The sequence below is a fragment of the Salvia hispanica genome, chromosome 1 (genome assembly GCF_023119035.1).
Source record: "Salvia hispanica cultivar TCC Black 2014 chromosome 1, UniMelb_Shisp_WGS_1.0, whole genome shotgun sequence".
NCBI lineage: Eukaryota > Viridiplantae > Streptophyta > Magnoliopsida > Lamiales > Lamiaceae > Salvia > Salvia hispanica.
The window spans coordinates 23,191,240-23,209,053 of NC_062965.1; the positions used below are offsets into that span (position 1 = coordinate 23,191,240).

General features: G+C 36.2%; 2 protein-coding genes across 4 annotated transcripts in view; both read right to left on the reverse strand.

Annotated features, from left to right (window-relative positions):
* Nucleotides 1–7,904: 7,904 nt before the first annotated feature.
* LOC125208150 lies at nt 7,905–9,212 on the reverse strand. Of its 3 annotated transcripts, XM_048107741.1 has the most exons (3): nt 9,082–9,212; nt 8,346–8,828; nt 7,905–8,117 (listed from the first exon to the last, which is right to left on the reverse strand). In XM_048107741.1, exons 2-3 carry the CDS (start codon nt 8,797–8,799, stop codon nt 8,098–8,100), a joined length of 474 nt encoding a protein of 157 aa, XP_047963698.1. In that variant the 5' UTR covers nt 8,800–8,828; nt 9,082–9,212; the 3' UTR covers nt 7,905–8,097. The 3 variants fall into 3 exon arrangements, with proteins under 3 accessions (XP_047963698.1, XP_047963685.1, XP_047963692.1); XM_048107728.1 differs by having other exon boundaries at nt 7,905–8,828; XM_048107735.1 differs by lacking the exon at nt 9,082–9,212 and adding an exon at nt 8,931–9,003 and having other exon boundaries at nt 7,905–8,828.
* Nucleotides 9,213–17,260: 8,048 nt separating this feature from the next.
* Nucleotides 17,261–17,814, reverse strand: part of LOC125190942 (MDIS1-interacting receptor like kinase 2-like) — a 2,928-nt gene continuing 2,374 nt past the window's right edge. Inside the window, exons 2-3 of the mRNA XM_048088370.1 lie at nt 17,518–17,749; nt 17,261–17,429 (exon numbers count right to left, since the gene is read on the reverse strand). Coding sequence (XP_047944327.1) covers nt 17,261–17,429; nt 17,518–17,749 — 401 coding nt within the window. The remainder of the gene's footprint in view (nt 17,430–17,517; nt 17,750–17,814) is intronic.

Consider the following 17,814-nt stretch of genomic DNA (forward strand, 5'->3'; position numbering starts at 1 on the left):
CAAACAAGGAGTGGCCACTACATCAATTTGATGTGACGAACGCCTTCCTGCATGGGGAACTAACAAAGCCAATCTACAGGGAGGCCCCTCCTGGCTTTGGTGGAGATTTTAAAGGGCATGAAGTGTGTAAGCTCAAGAAGACTCTCTATGGCTTAAAGCAATCTCCTAGAGCATGGTTCGGGAGATTTACTGAGGTAATGAAGAAGTATGGGTATAGGCAAAGCAACTCAGATCATACCCTATTCCACAAGAAGAGGGAAGGAAAAATTACTTGTTTGATCATTTACGTAGATGATATGATTTTGACTGGAGATGATGAGGAGGAGATAATTCTGTTGAAGAAGAACTTATTCACTGAGTTCGAAATGAAAGACTTGGGACTTCTCAGGTATTTTCTGGGAATTGAAGTATTGCGATCCAAGAAGGGAATATTCATAAACCAGAGGAAGTATGTCTTGGATCTTCTAGCTGAAACAGGAATGTTGGATTGCAAGCCTGCTGAGACGCCGATGATGCAGAATCATGGCCTGCAACTGATCGAGGGATCAAAGCTCACGAACCAGACTAGATACCAGCGTTTCGTGGGTAAGCTGATATACCTCTCCCACACTAGGCCTGATATTACCTATGCAGTTGGAATAGTCAGTCAGTTTATGCACAAGCCCCAGACTGATCACTGGGAAGCAGTATTGAGAATTGTGCGATACTTGAAGGGAACCCCAGGATATGGGATTCTGTTTGAAAAACATGGTCATATGGAAATATTGGGGTTTACAGATGCTGACTGGGCTGGGAATCCAAATGATCGAAAATCTACAGCGGGGTATCTTACATTTGTTGGAGGGAATCTGGTGACTTGGCGGAGCAAGAAGCAGAAAGTGGTGGCACTATCTAGTGCCGATGAAGAATTTCGGGGAATTAAGAGTGGTTTGACTGAGATCCTGTGGTTGAGAAAGCTTATGACAGAACTGGGACTGATGTCCCAACACTCGTGCAAACTTTTTTGTGACAACAAGGCAGCTATCAGCATATCTGAGAAGAACCCAGTACAACATGATCAGACGAAGCATGTCGAGGTGGATCGACACTTTATTAAGGAGAACATAGAGGCGAAGATTGTGGATCTTCCTTTTGTTAGATAAGAGGACCAGCAGATATCCTCACTAAAGCAGTTGATTCGAGGAGCTTCCACAACGTATTGGACAAGTTAAAAATGGGTGATCCCATTGTTTAACTTGAGGGGGAGTGTTGGAAATAAATCAAGGAAGATTGGAAGAAATCTCGGGATTGATTGAAGATTGATTCTAGTGAATATTTTTCCTGATTTATAGCTAGGGTAAATCTATCCTTGTGTAGATAATTTGTAGCCTATTTAGGCGTGTAAAGGCCTCATAAACGATAACCCAGTTGAATATATACAAAACGGCATTATTCAACAAAACCTAAAACTATAAAACAACCAAAACACAGCTCTCTTACGCGCAAACGTTTCACACAAGGACGTCGGCCTTCGCAAGTGAAGTTCCCACTGGATCGGATCCTTGAAAACCGATTCACATATTGAGACGAGGTGATTCTCCGATAGCGATAAACCCTTAATCTTGACCAAAAGCCTCTCGAACTCGTTCTGATATTCCATCACCGTGTTGCGTTGCTGCAGCTTACAGAGTTTCCCAAAATGATTGTCATGATATGTTGGATCAAACCTCTCTTTCACTGCTTCCATGAACTCTCAGGCCATGATTTCAGCAATTTGTGTTTTTTTTGGTAAATGATCCAATCCAGCGCCGGCTGCTCGAAGAGTAGTCTGACGAAGTGTTGACAATGCTCTTCCGACATCCGGTAATAGTCGACATACATGTCAACCTTGAAAGTCCATCCCCATGGATCGTCTCCGTTGAATTTCGGAGGATCGATCCGAAGGTAGGGGCGCTGCTCCGAATTGTTGGACTTTGAACTATCAGCATGAGCCATGGCTGAACAATTATGATGAAGGAGAAGATTATGATTTAGAAAAATATGGAGTAATCTTTGTCATTGATGATATGAAGAACTCTTAGACTACACCAGACTTTGTCGGGCATTTCGGCAAACGGTTGGAGTGCCTCTTATGATGTCATGTGAAATATTATAAATAATGAAATATAAAGATCTATGAAAGCACATATGTTAAAAGGGAACAACCGTACATGGAGTTGGTGACAGGAGACGGCGGTTTGGTTGCGCAGAGGAGGTCGCACGCCAGCGGTCGAGAGCCACGAGAATGATCTGATTTGTGTGTGTTAAGGCACAATCTTATTCTCTGGATTTGGGCTCTCTTTTGGGCCAGTTTGTTTTGTTTAAATAATTCAGTTGGGCCTATTTTGTTGAGAAGAAGAAAGAAGTTTTGGGCCTTTTTATTTTAAAAGTGATTGAGCCTCTTTGTACAAAGAGGTCTCCAAGAATAAATATTCAGATTTAGTTATGAAACTCAAGAAATTAATCTCCTGAATAATTTATCCAAGTAATAAGACTTGTCGATTTATTTAATTAAACCTCTAATTAATATTGAATCTTTGAGTGTTATGGAGAATCCAAGCCTTAAGTCGAGATCAACTTATATTCTCTGATTTAATTATCATGAAGAATTGAAGTCCTAGCAAAATAAGAACATAATGCATAACCTCATTAGGATCATTGCATATCATTGTTTATGAATGTTCTTTAGCTAATTAACTTTTAATATTCTTTTAAAAAGGAATTTTGTGAAGAGTTTAATCTTTAAAGTTGATCTTTGCTAAGAGATTTTGTGGAAGCAATAAAGATTTTGTTTTTATTAAGACACGTCGTGTTTTTATTAGCCATGGCTGAATTTGACAGTTTGAAGAAGATAAAACCAACCGGAGAGATGAAGGAGAAGATTAGAGTTTAGTAAAATTGTAGTGAGGGGTGTCCATGGAAATACTTAAACTATGAGGGACTTCATTTGCAATAATGGAAAAGGAGAATAGATTGGTTGTAACGTTCATTGCTAACGTTTTGTAACTGATTTGGAGCTAACGGTTTAGCTCAATGAGATAATACAAAAGAAGAGAGTGAGAGATCATCTGGAAGAGTTTTCTTCGTGAGTTCAGAGAGATTAGAGAAGCCAAGTGTGTGGTGTTCTTTTTGTGATACGCTCTGTATAATTCAATATTGTATCTCCTACGTACTATCTTGGAATAAAATCATTCAAGCCGTTTATGCCCGTGGATGTAGACATTTACGTCGAACCACGTAATTCTTTGTGTGTTGCTTCACATTCAATTCTTAACAAAAATGAAGAGTAATCTTTGTCATTATGATATGAATATCCGTGTGTTTATAGGAGGCAAGATATGTAAACCTAACAGAAAAAGTAAATATTATCGGAAAATATGGTTATTTAGAATATGATTTTGTAGTAGATTACTTTTTCCATAGTAGTAAAAATGAATCTATTCAACTCTGTATTTTATGATTTTATTGTTATTTTATTGTTATACAGTGGTTAGGATTAGATTTGTTTTACATATTTATTAGGATTTGATTTATTTTTCCTCTATTTGTTATGATTTGTATCCTCATATATTATCATATGTCAGAAACCCGAATTCTCCCCTAAGAAAGCCGATTTCTCCTATTTTCCTTCAAAGTCATGACTTCCTGCAACCATACTTAATTAATACTCCATCCATTTTGACTTGACATGACGATTTGAAGAAATTGTTTAACTTTGTAATGAAATATGGAGAAATGAGTTAATGGGACTTGAGCTCAACTTTTATATATTGATTTTATAATAGGATGCGAGTTATTATTTGGTTGAAGAGTGTGATTCACATACGTAAAACATATTTTCACCGACGGAAGAAATAATATATTTAAATGATCCATTAGTAGATAATACATCAGGATTAATCCGATTTCAATAACTCTAAAAGAAACAAAAATGAAATCAAATCCAATCGTACGTACTTCGAATAAAATAACAAACCAATGATTAGTTCAAATCTCAAATAAAGATAGTGTTAGAATGAGTGCTCACTCAGAATTCTGGAAGAAATAGAAGAGGGAAGCAGTTTCAAGAGTTAGAAACTAACCGTTAGAAAGTTAGTTAGTTTGTTACAATTCTTGTTTCTTGTTTCTTGATTGGTTAGTGGCAGTTACCACTCTTGTGCCAGCTTTAAATAGCTCGGCTTTTGTATCTTAGAAATCAGATTTTAGTCAATAAAGAGAATCCCTTTCTCCAAGAAAACTCTCTCAATTTTCATCAAGATTCTAGTGTGTGTTCTCTATGTGTGTGAGTGATTATTCATACCGAGTGAGTGTGTGAGATAATCAAGGTGTGAGAGTCTTGCTAAGCTAACAAGTGGCGCCGTCTGTGGGAAGTTCTTGAAGCCTTGTTCCAGGCGATTTTCAAGATGGCAGCAAGACTAGATGCAGAGAAGTTCACGGGCAAAAATGATTATGGGCTATAGAAGATGAAAATGAAGGCTGTGTTGATTCAGCCAGGGTTGGCTGCGGTTCTTGCACCTGCGGAGAAGGGAAAGGCTCCAGCTGTTGATGAAAAGTCTCAGGCAAAGATGGAAGAGATGCAACTCAAAGCCCACGTTTTTTTGTTTTAAGATAAGGCTATTTGACACTAAATGTTTTTTCCCCCAGCTCCACGACCCAACTGAGTGATGCCTAACGGCGGGAGATAACCCTTATCACTTACCCGGGGGTATCCTGTTTTTAAAGGCCAAGGAGCTTCGAAGACAAAAGGAAAAACATTGATGTGCAAGTTTTTGAGGCTCTTAATGTCAAAAAATTTAAAAAAAGTTTAAGTTCAAGAAAAAAGATGGGGAAAATTTCCAAGGGATCCCCCCCGATATTTCAAAAAAGAAAAGTGTACCATTGGTGCAAGAAACCCGGACTTTTAAAAAGAAGGATTGCTTTGCTTGGAAGAGGAAGCAACTTCCAGGAAAGGGCGGAGCACCTTGATTGTGTGAAGGGGTAGATCCCCCCGCCCAACTCCCAAATTTTTGAGATAAAGGGGGGCGGGAGGTGGATTATGGTTTTCCGGATCCCTTTTCCACTTTGGCCCCCCTAAAAAAGGGGCCGGTTTCATGATCTCCGGAGACAGAGGAAAGTTCTTTTTGGGGAAATAATTATGTTTGTAATATCGGGGGGTTTGGGAAATGTGAAGTTGAGACTCCAAGATGGCTCTATCAAGATTTTGGCCCAAGTGAGGTTTACCCCCGGGGGAAAAAGGAAACTCCCCCTCCGGGGGATTTTGGGGCCCGAAAAGGTTTAAACATCTTGTTAAATAAAGGGAAAATGTTTGTGAGATCGGGGGATCAAGTAACCCATAAAAAGGGGGGAAGAGACCACATTCTTTACTATCTCATTTGCAAAAAATTTTGTTGATGGTAAAACTATCGTTTCGATGGAAATTTTAAAAATTTGTGGCATAGGAGATTTGGGCTATCCACCCAAGGGGAGTATGAAAGAGCAAAGGAAAAAGGGGGCCCGTTTCCCGAGAATAGCTATAAGATGATGGACCCCTTTAAAAGGTGCACCCCGGGAAAGCTAAGAAAGCCCCTTTACAAAAGGTACACACTCATCTACTTTCCTTTTGACTATATTCATAGTGATCTTTGGGGACCCCCTCTGTAAATTCGTGGGAGGAGGGAGGTATTCTTTCATTATTGATGATTACACTAGGGGAAAATTTTGGGTGTATATTTTAAAAGATAAGTGAAACTTTTTTTAAGTTTAGAATATGGGCAAGGAGGGGGAATTAAGAAAAGGGAAAAAGTTTTGAAGTGCCTTAGGGCTATAATGGGTTAGAATTTTTATCCTTCCGGGTTTTATCGGTTTGCAAAAAAAAAGGGATGAAAAGACACGAAAAGTCCCCAAACCCCCAAAAAAATGGGGTTGCGAAAGAATGAAAAAGGAAAATATTATAAAGGGGTTTGGTGTCTACTTCAGGTTTTGGTTTGAAAGGGAGCAAGTTCTGGGGGAGGAAAATAAAAATACCGTGCTTTTCTAATCAACAAGTGCCCCGCTACCTTTTAAAGTCGAAACTCCAGTTTTTTTGGTATGGAGCCCATGTTTATTACCAAAAGGAAGGGGTGTTTGGGGGGCGGGATTTGCCCCAAAAGCTAACAAAGTAAACCTTAAGCCAGGGCAAGGGGTGTCATGCTTGGTTTTCGGAAAGGGAAAATTAAAGGTTATAGCTTCCGGGGGCATTGAGCCCGGGGGGCAAGGGGATTATTAGGGAGGGATGTGGTGTTCACGAAACTCACATGCCTTATCTAAAGAATGATTTTATGATGAAGATTGGGGGTGACTTCTTCGGGGGGAGTCTGGTTCGAGAGTGAGTCGAGATGAGGATTTTTGGTGGTTCCAAAAAAGGTGGAGCTTCTCCGAGCCCCGCCAGAGAAATACCCTTGCCCGAGATAAAGGGGAAAAAAAATTGGGACCTCCCAAGAAACATTTCCCATGAGGTCTATTTTGATTTTGGCCGCCGGAACATTGAGCTTACCGATCCCTTACTTACAATGAAGCTATGAAGGAAAGACGGAGAAAAGGGGGATGGGTTTTTTAATGATTTTTAAATTAAACCTTTTTCTCAAAAAATAAACATTGGATTTTGGGGGATAAATCTCAAAATTTTCCCCTGGGGGAAAAGAAACCCTTTAGGGAAGTGGGTGTTTAAGAGGGAAAATTAAACCCGGGGCAAGGCCAAAATTAAGTTTTAAAGGGTCGGTTTGGCAAGAGGGTTTAAAAAAGGGAAGGGGGTGGATTTTAATGAGGGGTTTGTCAGTTGGAAGCCCTTTTCCCCATCGGGTCTTCCTTTTTTTTTGTTTAAAAAAATTCAATTTGGGGTTCTGACTCTTGATGTAAAAACCCCTTTTTTAATGGAGGGCCTTGGAAAAAGACTATTTTCATGGAGCAAATGAGGGGGATGGAAGATTAGAGAGGAAAGTAAGGTCCGTTTTTTGAAAAAAAGTCTCTGGGTTAAAACAAAGCCCCGGGCTGGAACAAAAATTTTATGAGCAAATGATGAGTATTGGGGGTTTGTAAAAATCAAAGTTTTATGACCGCATTTTCATAAAGAAGAGGCAAGAGAGTTTCTGGATTCAAGGTGTTATCTCAGAGTTTGGTTTGAAACAGAAGACCATGGTGGTACATTGTGATAGTAGCTCAGCTATGTGCTTGGCTAAACATCAATATTTTCATGAGAGAAGCAAGCACATAGATGTGAGACTACATTTCATTAGAGATGAAGTTGAGAAAGGAAGAGTGAAGGTGGTCAAGATTGACACCTTGCACAATCCAGCTGATATGCTTACTAAGTTAGGAAGGGACAAGTTTGATCACTGCAAGGAACTGATAAATGTTTGCTGTAAGATCTGAGGTGTGTACTCAGGTGGAGATTTGTTAGAATGAGTGCACACTCAGAATTCTGGAAGAAATAGAAGAGGGAAGCAGTTTCAAGAGTTAGAAACTAACCGTTAGAAAGTTAGTTAGTTTGTTACAATTCTTGTTTCTTGTTTCTTGATTGGTTAGTGGCAGTTACCACTCTTGTGCCAGCTTTAAATAGCTCGGCTTTTGTATCTTAGAAATAAGATTTTAGTCAATAAAGAGAATCCCTTTCTCCAAGAAAACTCTCTCAATTTTCATCAAGATTCTAGTGTGTGTTCTCTGTGTGTGTGAGTGATTGTTCATACCGAGTGAGTGTGTGAGATAATCAAGGTGTGAGAGTCTGATTCTAGTGTGTGTTCTCTGTGTGTGTGAGTGATTGTTCATACCGAGTGAGTGTGTGAGATAATCAAGGTGTGAGAGTCTTGCTAAGCTAACAGATAGCAAATGGAATAATAAGTAACTATGACAAAAATGGAAAAAATGACTTGATACTTATCAAAATGTCTTCTTCCATAATTGATATAGTATCTCTTAGAAACATTCCTACTCCATTGGATTGTAAAAAATGTCTTCCCTTCTCCCAAACACCGCCTAATGTAACCAGCTTATCGTTATGCGTAAATTCCATCGTGTGGTTGTCATAGTTTGGATAAATCTCACCCAAACTCTTCAGCCACGAAGCTCCTAAGACCACTTCAGCACCACTAATGGGGAGCAAAAATAAATCAACAACAACCTCATGTCCTCCAAGTAATAACGTGGAGTAGAAACATTTTTCTTTACATAGGAATGTAAACTCATTGCCCACAGAAACACGGAAAGGATTGGTGATATAACCATCAGCCCACATTTCTTGACAATTTCAGGTTGGATGAAATTATGTGTACTGCTGCCACTTATTAAGGTTTGGACATACACCCCCGAAATCGTACCTGTCACTTTCAACGCTCGGGGAGGGTCGAATCTCTGTGTCACGGCCTCCAAGAATTCAGGCCATGTTGTCACCAAATTGTTATCGTGTTGGTGAAGGAGCCAATTGGACGCTCGGTGTTCAAACAGTAGTCCAACTAAGCGTAGACGATCCTCTTCCGACGTTTTGAAATAGTCAAAATAGGACTGCACCTTGTAAATCCAGTCTGATGGGTGGTCTCCGTTGAATTTTGGAGGATCGATCCGAAGTTTGGCCTTCTTCTCTGTTGTTGGCCTCTGAAGTTTGGCAAAAATTGCGTCTCCGTCTACCTTGGCCTCCAATGCCGAAAACAGCCGATCCGCCCAGTCTGATAAGGCAAGATACTCTGCTCTGTTGTTGTGAAGTTCCAACCTTAAACTTTTTATGGCTGACAGAATCTCTTCTTGAGAATTATCAGCATGAGTTTCTGTTGCCATGATTGAATGTGAGGGTGAATTTGACAGAGCTGAAAGAAGATAAAATCACAATTCAGAAAAATATGGAGCAAGATATCTTAACCTATTAGAAAAAGTAAATATCATTGGAAAATACGGTTATTCGACTACACCAGACTTTGTCGGGCATTTCAGCAAACGGTTGGTGTGCCTCTTATGATGTCACGTGAAATATGATAAATAATGAGATGGTGACATGAAATGATCAAATAAAAATATATAAAGATGTATTAAAACACAATTGTTAAAAGGGAACAACCGTACATGGAGTTGGTGACTGGCGACGGCGGTTTATTGGCGGCCGAGAGCTGGATCTGATTTGTGTGTGTGTTAAGGCACAATCTTATTCACTGGAGTTGGGCTCTCTTTTGGGCCTGTTTGTTTTGTTTAAATAATTCAGCTGGTCCTATTTTGTTAAGAAGAAGGAAGAAGTTTTGGGTCTCTTTTTATTTGAATTGAGATTTTTTATTTTAAATTGAGCCTCTTTGTACAAAGATCGAGGTCTCCAAGATTACGTTTTCGGATCTAGTTTTGAAACTCGAAATTAATAAGACTTCTCGATTTATTTAATTAATTAATTCCAAGTAATTGAATCTTTGAATGTGATTGAGAATCCAAGCCTTAAGTCGAAATCTTAACTTCACCGATTTAATTATCATGAAGTATTGAAGTCCTCTGAGCAAAATTAACTACATTAGGATCATAGCGTATCATTCTTTATGAATGTTCTTTAACTGATTATTTTTTAGTATTCTATCAAAAAGAAATTTTGTGAGGAGTTTTATTTGACCTTTAAAGTGGATCTTTGATTAGAGATTTTGTGGAAGTGATATATAAAGATAAGTGGATCTTTGATTAGAGATTTTATGGAAGTGATATATAAAGATATTGTTTTCTTAGAAGATAAATGTTTTAGAGACATAATGTCTCCAAGCCATAATGTCATAATGGGGATATAATAGTAATTTTCATCATATATTTAGTTTTTGATTATTTTTACATTTTTGTATATATACCTTGTTGCCCCTAAACCATTAAAAAGGAGTATTAAATGAGGTCATGAATTAGAATACCTTAATCATGGGAAATATATGTTGACAGCATATTTATGTAAAGTTGGGGTGAATCTTCTGATAATTAAATCTTTCAGAAATTTATAAGAAAAAGTATATTGAATACCTAAAAATTTTCTAATGTGTAAGAATGAATAGTATGAAAAAGTTTAATAATTTCACTATTATACAAATATAAAATTTATGGAGTACTACTTTTTCTTTTGGTCAAGTTTATTTTAGTTAATATCAATATTATTGTTATTTATAAAAATCTATTCTCAATTTTTTTTCCTCTCCTACTTTATCTATTAATATTTAGATTTCAACCCTCATAAAAAAACAAATTTTTTAACTAATTTGTTTAATACTAAAGCTATTAATAATTTATTTTTCTTTCTAAAATATCAAAGTTCTTAAGTCAATTTAGGTATAGCATGGAAGAAGTTAAATTTTTATATATGCAACAATACTAATTGAGTTTACGGTTTGATTTTGTTTTAATTTAAATTATTTTCCTTTCAAAATATTAATTTCTATAAATTCTTAAATTTTGGAATGGTATGGTCACTTTAATAAAAATAATCTCATATTCTTAACTCATATATTTATTATTTAAGACTATATATCTAATACTTTCTCTTTTTATTTTTAGAATATTATAGCTTTTAACTCAATCCGTATATCATGCAATACATTAAAATTTGATGGTTCTAATTAACAGTTTCTAATATTTTAATTCTTCACTTTCTAATATTAATTATTTAAATTCTTGATCTTTGAGACATTACATCGAATCTTATAAAAAATACTAATTATATATTTTAAACTCATCTATTTTACTCTCTCCGTTCCAGATTTGTAGCAACATTTTGCCATAAAAGTCCGTCCCACATTTGGAGTAACATTTAGAATTTACCATATTTGCACATAAAATTTTACCCCATTATTCACTAAAATTACACCCAAATGACATTATCTACATTAAAATAAATCAAAACAAAAATAACAAACCAAAAAGTCAAAAAGAGGCCCACCAACTCACTTAATTTATTACACACTCCACCTCTCACTTCATTAATTACACACTCCACCAATTCCTTAAAACCCGTGCCATAACTAAATGTTACTACAAATGTGGGACGGAGGAGGTATTAATTAAAACTATAAAATTAATATGTTCTCTTTTTCTTTCTAAGATATTAGAGTTCCTATCTTAGTTCATTATAATATGCAATATATTAAAATATTAGTATTATATTGTAAATAAAAACCGTTAATTTACTATTTTGATTTTTAGGATTTCATAGTTTTTAATTTAATTCTTCACTTTCCAAAATTCTAGTTTCTTTAAGTTCTTATTTTAGTACGTTACATTAAACTTCGTTCCAAAAAATAACCACTTGCTCATAACTCATGTATTTTATATCTTAAAGCTATATTGCAACTATTTTATTTGTTTCTTGTAAAATATTATAATTCTTAGCTTAATTCACTATAACATTCTACAAATTAAAATTTGATATATGTTGAGTAGTTTATGAATACTGATGTGGTATACTGTTGATTTATGAATTTTAGACAAAAATTTAATTTATTTATTTTTAATTCTTGGAATGTTATAGTCGAACCACGTTTAAAGTATTTACATGTTTTTAACCCATCTATTTAACATTTTAAAGCTATATAATTAATATTTTTTAATCTATTTGTAAAATATTAGAGTTCCTAGCTCAATTCACTATGTTATCTGACAAATTAAAATTTGATACTATATGATAATAGTAAATATGTTTAAGGTTTAATTTTAAGAATTTTATAATTTTAATTTGATTTTTTTACTTGAAATTTTTTTTGATTTCTTTCATTTCTGAATTTTTGGAACATTATGTTGAACATTGATTATAAAATAATAACATGGTTTTTGACTCATCTGTTTGATAATACTCTATTTAAAAAGATTTTATAATTATTCACTGTATTATGGAATATATAATATATTAATGCAAATTGAGTTTATAGTTTTAATTTTTATCTTAGTAATTTATAAATACAAATCTTGTTCAATATTCAAAGAAGTGAATATGTATAATGAGTAATATTCAATGGTACAAATCTATCTTTAAATAGCACTCTTAGGATAAATTAGTCAAAGTAAGAATTATACTTATGGCATAGAGACATAGGGGTATTATGACATAGAGACATTATGTCTCTAAATCACTACTCTTCTCGGAAATATTTTGTTTTACTGAGATCCCTATCTGCTTGCTATTCCAATGATTGAGGAAATTGAAATCGGGCTTTGGTGCAACAAGGCAAGAAATTAAATGACGAAAAGCTTCAAGATTAATTATTTTGGATTTTATTATATTGTTGTTTAGATCCCTAGAATCTTTACTATGGTTTTTGATTGCCGGTGCAATAATTACGAGATTACTCTTATCACATTGCTATCTATTTCACCAAAAACTTTTTCTTCAATTTTATTTGATTGGTCAAGCGATTAAACATATTTCACAATATTACTTAGTGCAAGAGAAATGAATACCAATGAATTAGTGACCCCAAGTCAATTGATAGATAATTTCCATGATAATTATATAAATAAAAGTAATACTTCCACCGTCCACGATTTAAAGAAGCCTTTTGACTCGGCACAGGTTTTAAGAAATTGTTTGACTTTGTGAAGAAAAGAAAAAGCGAAAGTGAGTGGAATGGATAAAGTATTAGTTTTATATTGGATTGTGAGTATAAAAAGTTGGTGGAATGTGGGGTATGCATACTAAAATGAAATAAAGCAAATGGTTTTATAAATCGTGGACAAAACTAAAATGCAAAATGGCTCTTTAAATGGTTGACAGAGGGAGTACTTTTCTCATTAATATATAATTCCAAATGTGTCATATTATATGTCAAAATCCATCACGAATATGTTAATATTTATGTCCAATTGTGTATTCAAAAAAGCGACTTTTCAGTGATAAATATAGACTTACTTGAGATAACTATTATGACACGTCGTGTTTTTAGCCATGGCTGAATTTGACAGAGTTTGAAGAAGATAAAACCAACCTGAGAGATGAAGGAGAAGATTAGGGTTTAGTAAAATGAAGAGTAATCTTTGTCATTAAGGTATGAATATCCGTGTGTTTATAGGGAGGCAAGATATGTAAACCGAATAGAAAAAGTAAAATATTATCGGAAAATATGGTTATTTAGAATATGATTTTTACTAGATTACTTTTTCCATAGTAATATTTGAAGATATCAAGACAAGTTAGATTCATTTTTACTGTATTTTATGATTTATTGTTATATTGTTATATTGTTGATAGGATTTGATTTGTTTTAGTACATATTTATTAAGATTTGGTTTGCTTTTCCTCAATTTGTTAGGATTTGTATCTTTACATATTATCATATGTCAGACCCGAATTCTCCCCTGAGAAAGCGATTTCTCCTATTTTCCTTCAAAGTCACGACTTTCTCCGACGATACTTAATACTCCTTCCGTCCGCCGTTTATAGTTCAATTTTGACTTGACACAGATTTTAAGAAAATTATTTAATTTTGTAATATAAAATGGAAAAATGAGTTAACGGAATGTAGGATCAACCTTTATATATTGGATTTTATAATAGGACGTGAGCAATTATTTGGTTGAAGAGTGTGATTCACATACCTAAAACATTTTTTCACTGACGGAGGAAATAATATATGATCCATAAGTAGAGTAGGTGCGGATTCACTGTAGGGATCAGAGTAGGTGCGGATTCACTAATTACCAAGACCTCTTTGTTCTTCATTATGGGAGCTCAGTCAAACTCCAACCACGCGACTGATAAGTACAAAAGATTACACTAGAATCCCTCACAACTATTACAACACAGTAGATAGATCTAGCTAGGGTTCTTGAGTAATCTTCACTCCTTGGTAATCTTGCACACTCAAGTAACTTGTTAGCAAAACTAAGACCAGATCCTTGCGGATCTAAACAATTACTAACACAAGAAGCGAACACAAACAAATAGATCGAAGAACTTTTGGCTCAGAGCCCGCCAAACCACACAGATCTATTCACCAAGAACAAGATCCAAGGGAACACAGATGGATAGGCTTGAGTTTACCCTCGCACAACCAATACCTCCACCAGAAAGCCTCCACTAACCGAATCAAGTTCTACCGAACAACTCTCAAGAAGAACACTCAATCTCCACCAAACCTTAGATTTCTCCAGAACACAAGCAATCGAAGGGATTGTTTTCACAGCACTCTCAGAAGATCAATCTCTCAAAGATACCGAGAAGATACTCACCAAAACCACCAGAGAACTCATCGAAGAAGAAGGGAGAACAGGAGAGAGAGAAAAAGCTTCGAGAGAAAGAGAGAGAGTATCAGAATTGAACAGTAAGTAAGCCCAATCGGTCCTCACACACATAACAAGAGAACCCTACATCCAACGGTACCCCAACCCACCTTCCATTGCTTTAATGATAGCAATATTCGACTCGAGTGGGCAGCCATATACGCTTGAGACTTCCAACAAACATACCCGAAACGAAAAACACATACAAGTAGTAGACTTCCCTTATCCCGCATTAGCATAATTAGTCCACATAACCGGGATAAACCCTATCCACTTGGAGTAGCAAAACCCCCTAACTTGTTGTTTCTTCAAGTACCTAAAAACCATTTAAAGCTTCCCAATCCCGACCCTGATGGGACATATATCCCCGCAGGAAAACATACTATGTCCCCTGTCTCACCATCAAATACATCCGGGCCCAATCACATTAGCATGGGGAATTCTCTTAAAGCATAAACCCGCCGATTTGGGAAAGGTTTTTACTAACAAAAAATAAAATAAAGGCAAAAAGAAGCTTAGATAAAACATGTTAAATTTCTTAAATTTTTGTAAAATAAGGCTTTGATGCCCAAGGGGGGATTTTTTTCTATCTCTATAGATATTAATTGAAGATTTTCCAAAAGCATCCCCCGATCCTTCAGTCAAAATTTCCTAAAAAGGTTTAACCCCCCCGGGGCATATCATCAACATAAAAGCAAGAACCGGCCCCGTATCAAGATTCTAACATATAAGATGCATAAAAGGGTCCTAACAAAGCTAACCCGCATACATGTTTTAAAACTTGATATTCCACCCTTTGGGGGACTGTTTTAAACCGTATGGCCTTTTTCAACAAGCATACATGATTGATAAACTTGGGATCAACAAAGCCCTTAGGCTGTTTCATAAAAATGGGCTTATCAAGATCAACATGTAAGAAAACAGTTTTAATATCCATTTGCTTCAATTTCCAATTAAAATGAGCACACAAAGCAAGCATAATCCTGATAGTAGTAAATTTAACAACAGGGGCAAAGATTTATGTGTAATCCACTCCCTCTTGTTGAGTAAAGCCCTTAGCAACAAGTCTGGCCTTGTACCTCAAACCCTCCACCTCATTTTTCAACTTATAAAGCCACCTGCAATCAACCATAGATGCACCGATGGGGTACAAGAACCAAGAAGTTTGATTTTCAAAGAATATCTCCCCCAACATGGCCTTTGCCAGACCCAAATTTAGACTTAGTAGTTTGCTTATAAGTTTGGGACTCACCCCCTTTGGGATTATGCACATTGGAACCCAAGTTTATAAGAGAACTAAAAAAAAGGCATCAAATTTAAAAGGGTTTTTGCCATTGTTCTTCTTGTTCTATCTCAGCAAGCACATAACCCCGTAAGTTAGAGCATCAATGGCATTCGAATGCAACGGCTATTAATCCTTAAATGGAAAAGGGGAGGATCTTTTTAACGGCTATCATGCTATGGGCACATTCTCATTAACTTTTGGGGGGGAATATCATGCATCACATTTGGATTTCCTTCTCGGTCTTATTAGGTGTATAGGCCCCCATAGGTGTTCCAAAAATCGCCCTCACGGGCATCCCCGGGTCTCCCCCGCCCGAGGCCCGGATCACCTTTAGAGGGGTTCTTGTCCCATCTATAGGATCCGGGGGACTTGCGCTTAAGGAAGGGGGAAATTTATCTTCATTAAGACTACATCTTACTTATTATGACCTTGAACCCAGGTTTATCCCTTTTGCCGCCCCATAACCTTTGACCCCCGGGGTAACCTAGAAAACACTTTTCCAGATTGCTCCAAAATATCTGGCTCAAGTTTATCGACTTGTATGCACAAAAACGAACCCAAAAAACCCTTTGTTGAGAAAAGTTAAGGGCTTTCCAAACACAATTTGAACGACCAACCCCCAGGCCGAAGGGCCTTTTACCAAATAATAAAGTTAAAAAAGCCCCCCCAAAAATTTTTTTTACAAACCGACTTAGAGGCCCATCTCATTTTTCAAAAAAAGTCTTGTTCATTCTCTCGAACCCTATTTTGCTAAGGGGGATAAGGCTTTATCCTTTTGATTCCAAAAACCCTCCATTCATCCATTTGATTAAAAAACCCGGCCATTTCGTTAATATTTTTTTTTCCCCCTACCCCCATTTTCAAGACGACAAGACATCAAGTTGTAGCACGATCCCGGGAAAATATCTAACATCCTTCAAATTGAGCACATAACCATTTTCAAAATTAAAAAAAACACGCCCCTACCAAAAATTTCATTTTTGTCATCCCTTGAACAAAAGTTTAGTTACGTTTTTTTGAAAACACTTTTGAAAGGACTCCCTGATAAGTACATCCAATCACATAGTCAAAAATTAGATGTAAAAGGACGGCGAGAAGCATTCCAAAATTAGATCATGCACCATGGACCAAACATTCTATTATCATAAGTAGCCACAATAAAAGGGTTTTAAACGGGTGTTGGTTGGAAACTTATTCTTCTTAGGGTTAGTAAAATCTTTCTTATAGTGTCCAAACCCCTACTTGAAATATTTTTAAGGATTTAGGTCCCCTTTTTAGACCTAGACCTAAACTTTTCCAAGTTTTTGCCATTACCAACCCCATTGGGCTATTTCCCCCTTGATTTTTATCTACCTCGACATTTATTACTTTGTTATAAGCATTCTTATCCGCCCTCTCCCTAAGCTCAAATTTTTTGATTTCGGGGGTAATAATAAGGTCTAGAGGAGGAAAATTGTCTTAATGGACCCCAACATCACTATAGGAACGTATAGCATTCCTCGAGCTATTTGTTATTCATCTATAGTTTTATTAGATCTCTTTAAAGTCCCGGGCAAGCTTCAAACCATCCACATTGTCATCAATATCTTTAGCAAGCGCTTTAAAATTAAACAACTTTTTGTGATACATTCTAAGACATTAGGTTTCAAAAGATCAAGCAATTTCCACATTTCCTTATGATCAACTTTTTTAATCACATAATCAGAAAGATTTAGCACAATAGTAGCTCTTGCCACTTCATTCATTTCTTCCATTTTGTCCCCCAGCAATATCCTCCCGGGGCAAAAACCTTAAAACCCTTGAAAACCTTTTAGCATCCTCAAAGTTCTTCTCAGCTATATTTTCATCATCAATGTTCTTCTCAAACCAAGCGGTCACACGGGCAAGCAGGGCGGCTTGGTCCAATCTGTACACACATAATTTTCGTTTTTGTTTCTATTAGAGTTATTTGAAATTGGATTCGATTTTCGTTTTTGTTTGTTGACATGTCCAACGATTCTAGTTCACTCAAGTTTCCAAGAGATGAAGGTATATGTCCTGTGAGGCTATTGTGGGATAGGTTCAAGTATTTGAGAATCTTAAGGTTTCCTATGGAAGGTGGAATATTCCCAGAGAATCTATTGGAGGACAAATCAATTGTTGTAAAGGTTTCCAAAAGTCTCGTAATTAACTGATCCTGACCTTTCAAGTTGAGCCTCATCTCCACGTAATTTAGAAACTCATCATCTTCAATTGCCATTGGCTCAATCATTGCTTTGAAATCGTTGAAACATCTTTGAGGTAGAGCGCCC

What these genes read in the sequence shown, in the direction of transcription:
- LOC125208150 (XM_048107728.1), bottom strand. Translation starts at nt 8,799, where the DNA reads ATGGCAACAGAAACTCATGCTGATAATTCTCAAGAAGAGATTCTGTCA.